At 39.3% G+C, this 13,101-nt stretch overlaps 1 protein-coding gene across 1 annotated transcript in view; it reads left to right on the forward strand.

The window, feature by feature from the left end:
• Positions 1 to 13,101, forward strand: part of CEP76 (centrosomal protein 76) — an 88,414-nt gene that overhangs the window by 40,196 nt on the left and 35,117 nt on the right. The window contains exons 8-9 of the mRNA XM_053714897.1: positions 308 to 436; positions 842 to 1,033. Of these exons, the coding sequence (XP_053570872.1) occupies positions 308 to 436; positions 842 to 1,033 (321 nt within the window). The remainder of the gene's footprint in view (positions 1 to 307; positions 437 to 841; positions 1,034 to 13,101) is intronic.

The following is a 13,101-nucleotide window of genomic DNA, read 5'->3' on the forward strand; positions in this document are numbered from 1 at the left end:
TGGGGATTATGAGTAAGGGAAGTTACACTTAACAGATTTGCTGAGGTGCTCTTTGCCTCCTCCTGCTGGCCAAGAGCTGAATATCCCACTAGTAATTGTAATGACGTTGTGGACTCTCCATGTCCAGAAAGAAAGAAATTTATCATGTAAGTATACATTTTTGTTTTTCATTGATGTACTTGCTTTACTGTAAAATTCACAGCTTTCTACTGCGTGTATGCCTTGTAATAAACCTCAATAAAATAAATAATGCTTGACTATTGTATTCAGTGTTGCATGAATGAAATTATAAAGTATTGTTTTGCAGCTTACATTAGAGAGACAGAAGACTGCAGAGAAGGAGCGATTGTTTTTGGTATATGCAAAGCAGTGGTGGAGAGAGTACCTACAGATCCGACCATCACATAACTCAAGGCTTGTAAAGATTTTTGCACAGGTTTGAAGTAAAGCTGTATCTTATGACTTCTTTTAATTAATTTAATACTGTTTTCTCACCCCCCCAGAATTGCATTGTAGTTTATGCCGTTTACTGTGTAAGACAATGTGTTTTTGGTTTCTTGCAGTGTAAAAGTTTATTCCCTGTTAAAATTATGCAACCAACAAAGAGATGGTTATTTGGACAGTGAAATCTTTTACACATATTAAGTAAATGTAAACTATTTAAGTGGATGAAATGGCTTGTTTTCACCCACACTTGCCAATTTTGAGTGCCTCCTACACAGGGCACGTTATTTAGTTCATAAAGTATACAACATTTTATAAAATTTCTGGTGCAAAAATAGAATGTGTTTATTTTTTATTGTTTTTTTTCAACTGTAAGTGTACAATTTTTTTTCCACAGGATGAAAATTCGATAAACAGACCAGTTTGCTCCTACATTCGTCCTTTTAGAGCAGGACGACTGCTTGATACCCCTAGGCAAGCAGCACGTTTTGTTAATGTCTTGGGGTATGAAAAAGCTCCAGTGGTTGGAGGTGGTGGTGGTAAACAGGAACAGTGGTGCACACTACTGGCTTTTCTATGCCGAAATAAGGTACAGCATCTCTAATTTATGGTGCTTTATAAATTATTTGTTACAATAGGGCTTGTTAACCCCTTAGCGACCAGACCATTTTTCAATTTTCTTACCGTTTGAGACCAGGGCTATTTTTACATTTCTGCGGTGTTTGTGTTTAGCTGTAAATTGACTCTTACTCATTTACTGTACCCACACATATTATATACCGTTTTTCTCGCCATTAAATGGACTTTCTAAAAATACCATTATTTTCATCAAATCTTATAATGCACTATAAGAAATATTTTAAAATATAATGTAAAAAAACACACTTTTTCTAACTTTGAACACCCCAAAATCTGTTACACATCTACAACCACCAAAAAACACCCATGCTAAATATTTTCTAAATTTTGTCCTGAGTTTAGAAATAACCAATGTTTACATGTTCTTTGCTTTTTTAGCAAGTTATAGGGCAATAAATACAAGTAGCACACTGCTATTTCCAAACCATTTTTTCTTCAAAATTAGCGATAGTTACATTGTAACACTGATATCAGGAATCCCTGAAAAAAAACATGCCACCATTTCACCGCCAAATGCGATCAAATAAAAAAAAAAAAATCGTTCACTTTTTCACAAACTTTCTCATTGAAATTATTTACAAAAAGCTTGTGCAATTATGGCACAAATAGTTGTAAATGCTTCTCTGGGATCCCCTTTGTTCAGAAATAGCAGACATATATATGGCTTTGGTATTGCTTTTTGGTAATTAGAAGGTCGCTAAATGCCGCTGCGAACAACACTTGTATTAAGCCCAGCAGTGAAGGGGTAAATTAGGTAGATTGTAGGGTTAATTTTATATAATTTTTTTTTTTTTTATTGAGGTTACAATTTGGCATACAGACACAAGATTGCAGCAGTATATAGTAGGAATCTAAATTTGCGTATAACATGTTACATTGTATATGCTACATATTAACAGACAGTGCATGCGATCTCAGTTGTTCTAAGCAAAGCATAAAGCATAACCACCTGCTGTAAAAATGAGAGAGAGAACAACAATTCAAGAAAATGCCAGTAAAAGTTTTAAACCTTATCAATCTAAGAGGCCACTCTTGGGTCCCGTAACAAAAAGCAGTAAACAATTATAGCTGAAGGTTACCCCAATGGTGAGAGGCCTCTTATGGACCTCAACATTAAAACCTCAGATTTTTATTTTATTGTATTATATGTTTGCTATATAGGGGGAAAATGAAATTTCTTTTCAATTGGGTGAATTTACCATGGGAGTCAAGGGTGTAGGAACCTGGTTAGAAACGTACCATAGGTATCATTTTATCATCCTAGGAGCTTCCTAAAGTTGTAGGGGACAACATATACTTCAGGGTGTACAGGATTATGAACATAAAGTGTTAGATAGAAAATCATGAAGGACATGCATCTATATGTTGTGAGCTATACAATTTCAGAGTGAATGCTTTAGCCAATACAGTGATGCCCAATTTTTTTTAATTTTTTTTTTTTTTGATAGAGGTATCTGGTGAAGACAGAAAAAAGAGATGCTTCACACTATATGTTTACCCTATTATGGATCTAAGTTGAAGTTTCTTGTTAGATATTATTATTATTATTAGGCTCATTATTACATAAAGAAAGATCCAGACACCAGACATCTACTAGCTTCTTGGTAGATATAGGATCTCTCCATCTCGGCCGCAAACGGCGAGACCCAGTACATGCTAATGGGGAATAGAAAGCAGATGCTCCATATATATCTCAGGAAACCAGAATATAAAATGGCGTTGGTCAAATTGTTACTTCAAAGTGAAGGAGATTAAGTATATTTGTCCAGCAAATATATATTAGAAAAGGGTTAAATATCTATAATTAGTTGTGGTTACAAGGTATCTTAGGTTCACCGCTCCCTCTCTTTTAACAAATTCCAATCTAGTAAGTACGATATGAATACCTAAATAGAGTTTATTCAGGTTTGAATATAGTACTATATTTGACCTGTAGCGAATATATTAGAGAAACATTCAACCTCTTGCTAAAGCCAGCAGGTCATTGTGAGATAAATGTATTCAGTATGGTGCTCTAAATGCTTTATAGGGTCTCAAACTGGTAGGGACAGAATCACTATAAAAGTTATGAACATCAAAACATGAAAAATGTATCTGGGAGCTAGACATCAAAAACATTATAGATCTATTTGTTTGTCCTGCAGTTATACATTAGTCAAGCAACTCATAATGCAAAGACAAACATCTACCTAAATGGAAAATAGCTGCAGCAATCTGGTCTAACGGTCTCAACAGATCTTTAGCTAGTAGATACAATAACAACATAAAGGTAATGAACATAAAAATGCAACTAGAAAAAAGACAGTAAAAAAAATAAAACCATACGGTTCAGAATGCTTATGAAGTGAACCGTGTTTCTCAATAATGTCCCATACATGGTTGTAAGAGTCTGTTTATCAGTTCGTGGAGATGTAAAACCACTGTTCAACACCCTTGTCCAATTATATATTAATGTTTAAATTCCCAGGTATATGGTGGAAAGTCTATATGACTTTGAGTGTTCAAGAAAGGTAGAAACTGTGCGAGGGGTACATTGCTCGCCTCCTTAGTCCATATCCACACGGTGTCCTAACCCACACCAGACCTCAGTATCGCAATAGAGAACTTGAAGTGTATGGGACCATAATAGAAGCATAAGTAAACTTGCCTGTAAATCTGGGTATCGCACCGAGCCATCTCGTACTGAAGTCTTTTAGTAAGTTAGGTTCTATGCTGTATATCACTGCAGCTAGATTGTGAACCGCGATAGGCACTAGCCATTCTCCTAATGCCTGCTTTGTGATCCGGAGAACTGTCAATGGATTATTTTGCAGGACCTCTTGTTTGCTCTGGGCATATCACCTCGTGCGTGCTGAACATAAGTTAGGAGCGTGGTGAGTTGATGCAGCAAGGCTTATTGCGACTAGTTTTTCAGGGTTCTCGATATCAACCAGGACCAACTCTCTCTCCCGTGGGTGACCTTCAGTTGGAGGCATGTCAGTCTGTTTTATCTCCGGAGGGTTACTTTCCGTGGTAGGCTCCTGACTAGACGTCACCCCACTCACAAAGGCCATGCTGTTCTGCTGCACCATGTCACCGTCATTTCTCCAGGCTGCGTCTACCACTCTCCCAAGCTGTGCAAAGTGAATATTTAAGATTTGCATGATCTGCTCAAGCAGAATAGCTCCCCCAGGCTCCATCAGGTACAATTGGAAAATGAATCCCCGCCAAAAGTGGGTAAAATTAGTAGTCTTGTTGCAGTGACTAGTGAGGTGACACTGTTCCGTAACGACAGGCCTGCAAAGGGTACCCGCCGGGGGGGGTCTAAATGGTGGCAACAGTCCTCAGCGTAACTTGGAAGCCCAGGTAGATTTGTGAAAATCTGCAGCTACGAGGGTGGAAAGATGGCCGCCGCTAATGCAGAGTCAGAATAGGGCCCCGGTCCTAGTTCAAAGGAGTAGCACCTGAGATTAAATTTGGCTTTCACCAACTGTTAGATAAGAGTCCAAGGTGTGTTCAAAGGGTTTCTTAGGATTTAGCTCTATGATAAACGATATATAAAGTTGTATATAGCTTAGTTAGGATCAGAGCAACAAGATTATGCGGCCACTCTCGCCCCCTGGTTAATTTTATCTTAAGTGTAGTGTAGTAGACAACCCAAAGTATTGATCTAGGCTCATTTCGGTATATTTAATGCCACCATTTAACCGCCAAATGCGATCAAATTAAAAAAAAAACCGTAAATTTCTTCACAATTTTAGGTTTTTCACTGAAATTATTTACAAACAGTTGGTGCAATCATGACACAAAAGGTTGTAAATGCTTCTCTCTGATCCCCTTTGTTCATAAATAGCAGACATATATGGCTTTGGCATTGCTTTTTGGTAATTGGTAAGTGCGCGCACCACACTTGTATTATGCCCAGCAGCAGGGGTTAATTAGGTAGCTTGTAGGGTTAATTTTAGCTTTAATGTAGAGATCAGCCTCCCACCTGACACATCCCACCCTCTGATCCCTCCCTGACCCCCCTCAAACAGCTCTTCTCCCCCCCCCCACCTCACAATTGTCACCGCCATCTTAAGTACTGGCAGAAAGTCTGGCAGAACTAAAATATGTTTTATATATATATATATATATATATATATATATATATATATATATATATATATATATATATATATATATATATATATATATATATATATATATATATATATATATATATAATATTTTTTTATTTTTTTTTGCAGTGATGGATCCCCCCTTCCCCCATACAGCTCTCTAACCCTCCCCCCTCTACCTATTTTCCACCATCTTGGGTACTGGCAGTTTTCCTCAAAAACAATGGCTTCTTTTTAAAAAAAAAAAAAAAAAATCCCAATTTTCTGTAGTGTAGCTGCCCCCCCTCCCCGATCCCTTTACAAACATTAATTTCCCTCCCTGAGCTTAATATATCGTGCACGCGCGCACCGCCCCCGCACTCCCGATGACTTGCGCACACTGCAGAGAGAGGATCAGTTAGTCCCTCCAATGATGGGCCGCCCACCCGCCTCCCTGCTACAGCTCCCACCCACAAACGATCGGCACCATCACTTGCCGATGCAGAGAGGGCCACAGAGTTGCTCTCTGCATCAGTGGCTAAAAAAAGGTATTGCAGTGATGCCTCAATATCGAGGAATCACTACAATACTTTGAAAGCGGCTGGAATCGATCACAATGACTTCCACCGCTTGAAACCCCAGAGGACGTGTCCTTGGTCGTTAAGGGGTTAATTTTCTTCAAAAGAAACACTAGGAAAACATTAGGAGGGTGCTAAATGCTAGAAGTAATGTGTGTGTATATGAGTCGTCACAGGTGTAATTACACAGTGGTAAGAAACAAAAAACATACATCCACAACTACAAATTGCTATTAAATCACATTTATTAAAGGGACATTATAGACCAATTTTCATTTAACTGCATGTAGTAGACATTACTATAAAGAATAATATGAACGGATACTGTTCTAAAAATCCAGTGTAAAACAGTTTAAAAACTTACTTATAAACTCCCAGTTTAGCACAGTTAAAAAGATTAGCTGGAACACCCACTGCAAATGGTTCTATAGCAAAAAAAAAAGCAGAGACTTCCCCCCCCCCCCTTCCTCTGCATATGAAAAGGCTCTTTACACAAACAGGAGCAAGCTGGAGTAGGTATACATCAGTATTCTCCTAAAACCTTGGGGCTTGGTTAGGAGTCTGAAAATCAGCGCAATATTATTTAAAAATAAGCAAAACTATAGATTTTTATTTTTTTAAAGAAAAAGCTGTATAGGCTGTATAAATGGATCATCTACAAAACATTTATGCAAAGAAAAATCTAGTGTATAATGTCCCTTTAAACACTGGACAATGGTCTTAAATGTTTGCAAAAGTGGACACTATAATAACTAAAAGTCTCTAAATTGGGATGTCTCCCAAGAGAAATACCACCTTAGTTAAAAGTAAATTGTTTTAAGATCCTGATGTTTAATAAAACATTTATACTTGATATCGTACTAAATATATCTAATATTTGTAATCCATGTATCAAAGTCAAATGCAATGGTTTGCCAAAAACTCTGGTCTAACAGTCTGTAGAGCACAGATTACAATATGTTCCCAGTATCCGGCTTCTTACTAAGGATTCTAAGAGCATTGCGAACCAAAGAAACTATTTGAATCCGGAGGAGAAGTCCTGTGCGAGGAGGCTAACCAGTGATCAGGTGCAGAGACCAGGATCCACTAGTCTCTATGACATCTTTGCATCACTAGACTACAGACTGGACTTTTTTGTAAGATACTGTGATTTATTTATTTTTTATTATTTTTTTAAACTTCAGGATCAATTTATATTTAACTAATGTGGTATTTCTCTTGGGAGATGCCCCAATTAAGAGTTTTAGTTATTATAGTGTCCACTTTTAAATTTCCAAACATTTAGAAATATTGTTCAGTATTTATTTGTGTTTTAACAGCAATTTTTAGCTGTAGATGATGGATGGGATGTCTTTTTGTTGTTTGTTTCTTACCACTGTGTAATTACACCTGTGATTCCTCATTATATACACATTACTTCTAGCTTTTAGCACCAACCTCATGGCATGGTGAGTCCATGACTTCATTCCAATTACTAGTGGGATATTCCACTCCTAGCCAGCAGGAGGAGGCAAAGAACACCCCAGCAAAGCTGTTATTTTCCTTTAGGTCCCTGATAGAGAGTGGAGTGTCTATCACACCTGTGGAGCTGTTCCTGCAGCTGGATCCACAGGTAAGTGCCTTTTGTCTTTTAGGTACTGAAGGACAGCACTTTGCAGGTTAGTTTCTCTAGTGGATCATCATTTGGGACATGTTATGACCTTCATGGGTTAACAGTTGGGCATTTTGGCAGGCACTGATGTAAGTGAAACTTTAAAGAGTTAATTTTTCCCCTTTTCATATGAGAGATTGGCTGAATGGTTAATTAGGACTATAAGCATTATGCATTTTTTATTTCTCCTAGGATTGGGCTAAATAGAGCGGAGTGTACAATGTGTGATACTTTAGAGTTTAATTCTGGTCGGACAGAAACGTTTGCTTTTTCTAGTGGCACGGTTTCTTTTCTGAGTCCGATCACGTGACCTCCGTTTTTCCGCTTTTATTCATTGTAGAGCAGAGTGAATTAGGCAGTGCGTGTGTTTTTGTTTTAGCGATCAAATATTCTGGCTCTGCTAATAGTTATTGATCCGAATCTGTTTGAGCTAACAGCTTTCTAGGTCGGACAGCAGATCTGCAGCATGCAAGAGTCTCCTTGCAATTACTAGTGTCAAGTCCGGTCCTGGTGCAGTAAGACTCCTCAACTAGCCTGAGGTATAGAGGTGTGAGGGACTTTGCAATTAAAAGTACATTTTAGTATACTTAGCATTATACGCTTTGAGGAATTACTCTCCTTTCTTAAAGTGACATAACTTTTTTTTGTGGTTATGCTCCTTATTTTTGGGGACCATTTTAGCTATGGACACAGACAAAGATTCTGTTTCTTTTGGATAAATGTTTATTATGTTTAGAAGCCCAAATTGTTTTGCCTTTGCAATTTTGTTCTTCATGCTTAGCTAAGATAAATTACTCCCTTCTGAGCCAATTGTCACTCTGGATAATGCTGTTCAGGATATGCCGCAGCTTTCTCCTCAAACGTCCCAAGCCCTAATGCTTTCACATAAAGTGCCCTGCGGTTCCTCTCAACCTCCTGGGGTGTTTTTTGCCAAGAGATTTTGCTGCACAGATAACTTCTGCTGTGTCTGCAGCTTTTACTGCTTTCCCTGCATCGGGTAAGCGTAAGAGAAAATCTAAACATATTTCTGCTAGTAAGGTCTCTGACCCCTCTAAATCTGCACTGGTCAACCTTTCCCAAATGTCTGATGAGAATACGTCAGTAACTTCTGAAGGTGAGATCTCAGACTCTGACACAATGGGAAGAAAATATTCAGAATCTAAAGAAGTTAATTTCAGATTTAAGCTTGAACATCTACAGTTGCTACTGAAGGAGGTTCTAGCTACTTTGGGCGACTGTACCTTCGGTTGCTGTCAACCCTAAAAAGTCTACTAAACTTAATAGAGTTAATGATTCTCCCTCTTCTGTGGATGTTTTTTCTGTTTTTCTTCTGAAATTATAGCTCAGGAATGGGATAAGCCAGGGGTTTCTTTTTCTCCTTCCCCTGTTTTAAAAAAAAATGTTTCCTGTTGCTGACTCCATTCGTGACTCATGGCGCACTGTGCCTAAAGTAGAAGAAGCTATCTCTACTCTAGCTAAAAGAACTACCAGTATAGAGGAGTTGTTTCTTTAAGGATCCCATGGATAAAAAGCTAGAGGCTTACTTAAAAAAAAACATGTACATCCATCAAGCATTACAGTGGCAACCTGCGCCAAGTATTGCTACAGTAGCGGGAGCAGCATTTTATTGGTGCGATGTCTGATCTGATATCAGAAGAGACTACAGTAGAGGAGATCCAAGATAGGATCAAAGCTCTTAAACTGGCCAATACCTTTATCTGCGATGCTAACATGTAGGTAATTAGACTGGGAGCTAAGATATCTAGCTTCACTGTTCTAGCTCGCAGAGCTCTGTGGTTAAAATCCTGGTCGGCTGATGTAACTTCAACGTATAAATGAGTTTGTTGCAAACTAGTTTTATGCAGCATTATCGCTTATCAAGCACCAAGCTCTAAACCTTACACTATAAACAGACTCGGTTTGAATGCTACTGCCATCGGTACACTGTGCACAGATTCAGTCAGCAAACCGCTACTTAATCTCAATATCGATGACAGTATTTTGTTCTCTGACCGATCACTATGTTATTTCACATAAGATATGAGATATCAATTTAGAGGTATGCTAATGAGACTTAACATCTAAGTATTTAAACCCAAATAATTAAGTGTGATACTGCAGCTATTTACTCAAATACCTATATTGATGTTATATTGCAACCTTTTGATCAAACTGACTGCAACGATATATTTCTCCTGTTAAGTGTAGTCAGTCCACGGGTCATCCATTACTTATGGGATTATATCTCCTCCCTAAAAGGAAGTGCAAGAGGATCACCCAAGCAGAGCTGCTATATAGCTCCTCCCCTCTACGTCATACCCAGTCATTCTCTTGCACCTAACTAATAGATAGGACGTGTGAGAGGACTGTGGTTGTTAAACTTAGTTTTTATTTCTTCAATCAAAAGTTTGTTATTTTAAACACCGGAGTGTGTTGTTTTTCTCAGGCAGCATTAGAAGAAGAATCTACCTGAGTTTGTGTATGATCTTAGCGGTCGTAACTAAGATCCATTTGCTGTTCTCGGCCATTCTGAGGAGCGAGGTAACTTCAGAACAGGGGACAGCGGGCAGGGTTCACCTGCAAGGAGGTATGTTGCAGTATATTATTTTCTAAGGAATGGAATTGACTGAGAAAATACTGCTGATACCGATGTAATGTAAGTACAGCCTTAAATGCAGTAGTAGTGACTGGTATCAGGCTGATATGTATGTATGTTTACACTGAGGTATTTCTAGGGAATGGCACTTCACTAAGAAGATACTGTATACATATAACTTATAGCCTATACTGCAGTGAAAGCGACTAGCAGCAGGCTTTTTAATAACATTTCATAATTTTATGTTTAAAACGTTTACTGGCATGTTAATCGTTTTTCTCTGAGGTACTTGGTGATAAAACTTTATGGGCATTATTTTTCCACATGGCTGTCGTTTGTTTATGAATAAAATCAGTTTACTGAGCTTCCCCACTGTTGTATTATGAGTGGGAGGGGCCTATTTTGGCGCTTTATTGCGCAGTAAAAATTCAGTCACAGTCTTCCTATTTCTTCCTCCATGATCCAGGACGTCTCTACAGAGCCCAGGGGTCTCCAAATCTAGTTTTGAGGGAGGTAATCACTCACAGCAGACCTGTGAGACTGTGCTTTGACTGTGATAAAAACGCTTATATTTTAAATTGTTATCCGTTTTTGGGTACTAAGGGGTTAATCATCCATTTGCTTGTGGGTGCAATCCTTTGCTAACTTAATGCATTTACTGTGAAAATTTGGTTGCTATAACTAATTTGGTTCATTGTTATTTCAACTGTGACAGTTTTGTGTGCTTCTTAAAGGCACAGTAACGTTTTTTATATTGCTTGTAAATTTATTTGAAAAGTATTTTCCAAGCTTGCTAGTCTAATTGCTAGTTTGTTTAAACATGTCTGACACAGAGGAATCTCTTTGTGCAATATGTTTAAAGGCCAATGTGGAGCCCAATAGAAATTTGTGTACTAATTGCATTGATGCTACTTTAAATAAAAGCCAATCTGTACATGTAAAGAAAATTTCACCAGACAACGAGGGGGAAGTTATGCCGACTAACTCTCCTCACGTGTCAGTACCTGCATCTCCCGCTCAGGAGGTGCGTGATATTGTGGCGCCAAGTACATCAGGGCGGCCCTTACAAATCACTTTGCAAGACATGGCTAATGTTATGACTGAAGTTTTATCTAAATTGCCAGAACTTAAGGGTAAACGCGACCACTCTGGGGTGAGAACAGAGTGCGCTGATAATAATAGAGCCATGTCTGATACTGCGTCACAATTTGCAGAACATGAGGACGGAGAGCTTCATTCTGTGGGTGACGGATCTGATCCAAATAAACTGGATTCAGACATTTCAAATTTTAAATTTAAGCTTGAGAACCTCCGTGTGTTACTAGGGAAGGTATTAGCGGCTCTGAATGATTGTAACACGGTTGCAATTCCAGAGAAAATATGTAGGCTGGATAAATATTTTGCGGTACCGACGTGTACTGATGTTTTTCCTATACCTAAAAGGCTTACAGAAATTGTTAACAAGGAGTGGGATAGACCCGGTGTGCCTTTTTCACCCCCTCCTATATTTAGGAAAATGTTTCCAATAGACGCCACCACACGGGACTTATGGCAGACGGTCCCTAAGGTGGAGGGAGCAGTTTCTACCCTGGCTAAGCGCACCACTATCCCGGTGGAGGATAGCTGTGCTTTTTCAGATCCAATGGATAAAAAGTTAGAGGGTTACCTTAAGAAAATGTTTGTTCAACAAGGTTTTATATTGCAACCCCTTGCATGCATTGCGCCTGTCACGGCTGCCGCGGCATTCTGGTTTGAGTCTCTGGAAGAGACCATTAGCTCAGCTCCGCTGGATGAGATTATAGACAAGCTTAGAGTCCTTAAGCTAGCTAATTCATTTATTTCTGATGCCGTAGTACACTTAACTAAACTTACGGCTAAGAACTCCGGATTCGCCATTCAAGCGCGCAGAGCGCTGTGGCTTAAATCCTGGTCAGCCGATGTGACTTCTAAATCTAAATTACTTAACATACCTTTCAAAGGGCAGACATTATTCGGGCCCGGTTTGAAAGAAATTATCGCTGACATTACTGGAGGTAAGGGCCATGCCCTGCCTCAAGACAGAGCCAAACCAAGGGCTAGACAGTCTAATTTTCGTGCCTTTCGTAACTTCAAGGCAGGAGCAGCATCAACATCCTCCGCTCCAAAACAGGAAGGAACTGTTGCTCGTTACAGACAGGGCTGGAAACCTAACCAGACCTGGAACAAGGGCAAGCAGGCCAGAAAACCTGCTGCTGCCCCTAAGACAGCATGAAGTGAGGGCCCCCGATCCGGAAACGGATCTAGTGGGGGGCAGACTTTCTCTCTTCGCCCATGCTTGGGCAAGAGATGTCCAGGATCCCTGGGCATTAGAAATCATATCTCAGGGATATCTTCTGGACTTCAAAGCTTCTCCTCCAAAAGGGAGATTTCATCTTTCAAGGTTGTCAGCAAACCAGATAAAGAAAGAGGCGTTTCTACGCTGTGTACAAGACCTTTTACTAATGGGAGTGATCCACCCGGTTCCGCGGTCGGAACACGGACAAGGGTTTTACTCAAATCTGTTTGTGGTTACCAAAAAAGAGGGAACCTTCAGACCAATCTTGGACTTAAAGATCCTAAACAAATTCCTAAGAGTTCCATCGTTCAAAATGGAAACTATTCGGACAATCTTACCTATGATCCAAAGGGGTCAGTACATGACCACAGTGGATTTAAAGGATGCCTACCTTCACATACCGATTCACAAGGATCATTACCGGTACCTAAGGTTTGCCTTCCTAAACAGGCATTACCAGTTTGTAGCTCTTCCCTTCGGGTTAGCTACTGCTCCAAGAATCTTTACAAAGGTTCTGGGTTCTCTTCTGGCGGTACTAAGACCGCGAGGAATATCGGTAGCTCCGTACCTAGACGACATTCTGATACAAGCGTCAAGTTTCCAAGCTGCCAAGTCTCATACAGAGTTAGTTCTGGCATTTCTAAGGTCACATGGGTGGAAGGTGAACGAAGAAAAGAGTTCTCTATTACCACTCACAAGAGTTCCCTTCTTAGGGACTCTTATAGATTCTGTAGAAATGAAAATTTACCTGACAGAGGACAGGTTAACAAAACTCCTAAATGCTTGCCGTGTCCTTCATT

This window comes from Bombina bombina, chromosome 5, assembly GCF_027579735.1.
Source record: "Bombina bombina isolate aBomBom1 chromosome 5, aBomBom1.pri, whole genome shotgun sequence".
NCBI lineage: Eukaryota > Metazoa > Chordata > Amphibia > Anura > Bombinatoridae > Bombina > Bombina bombina.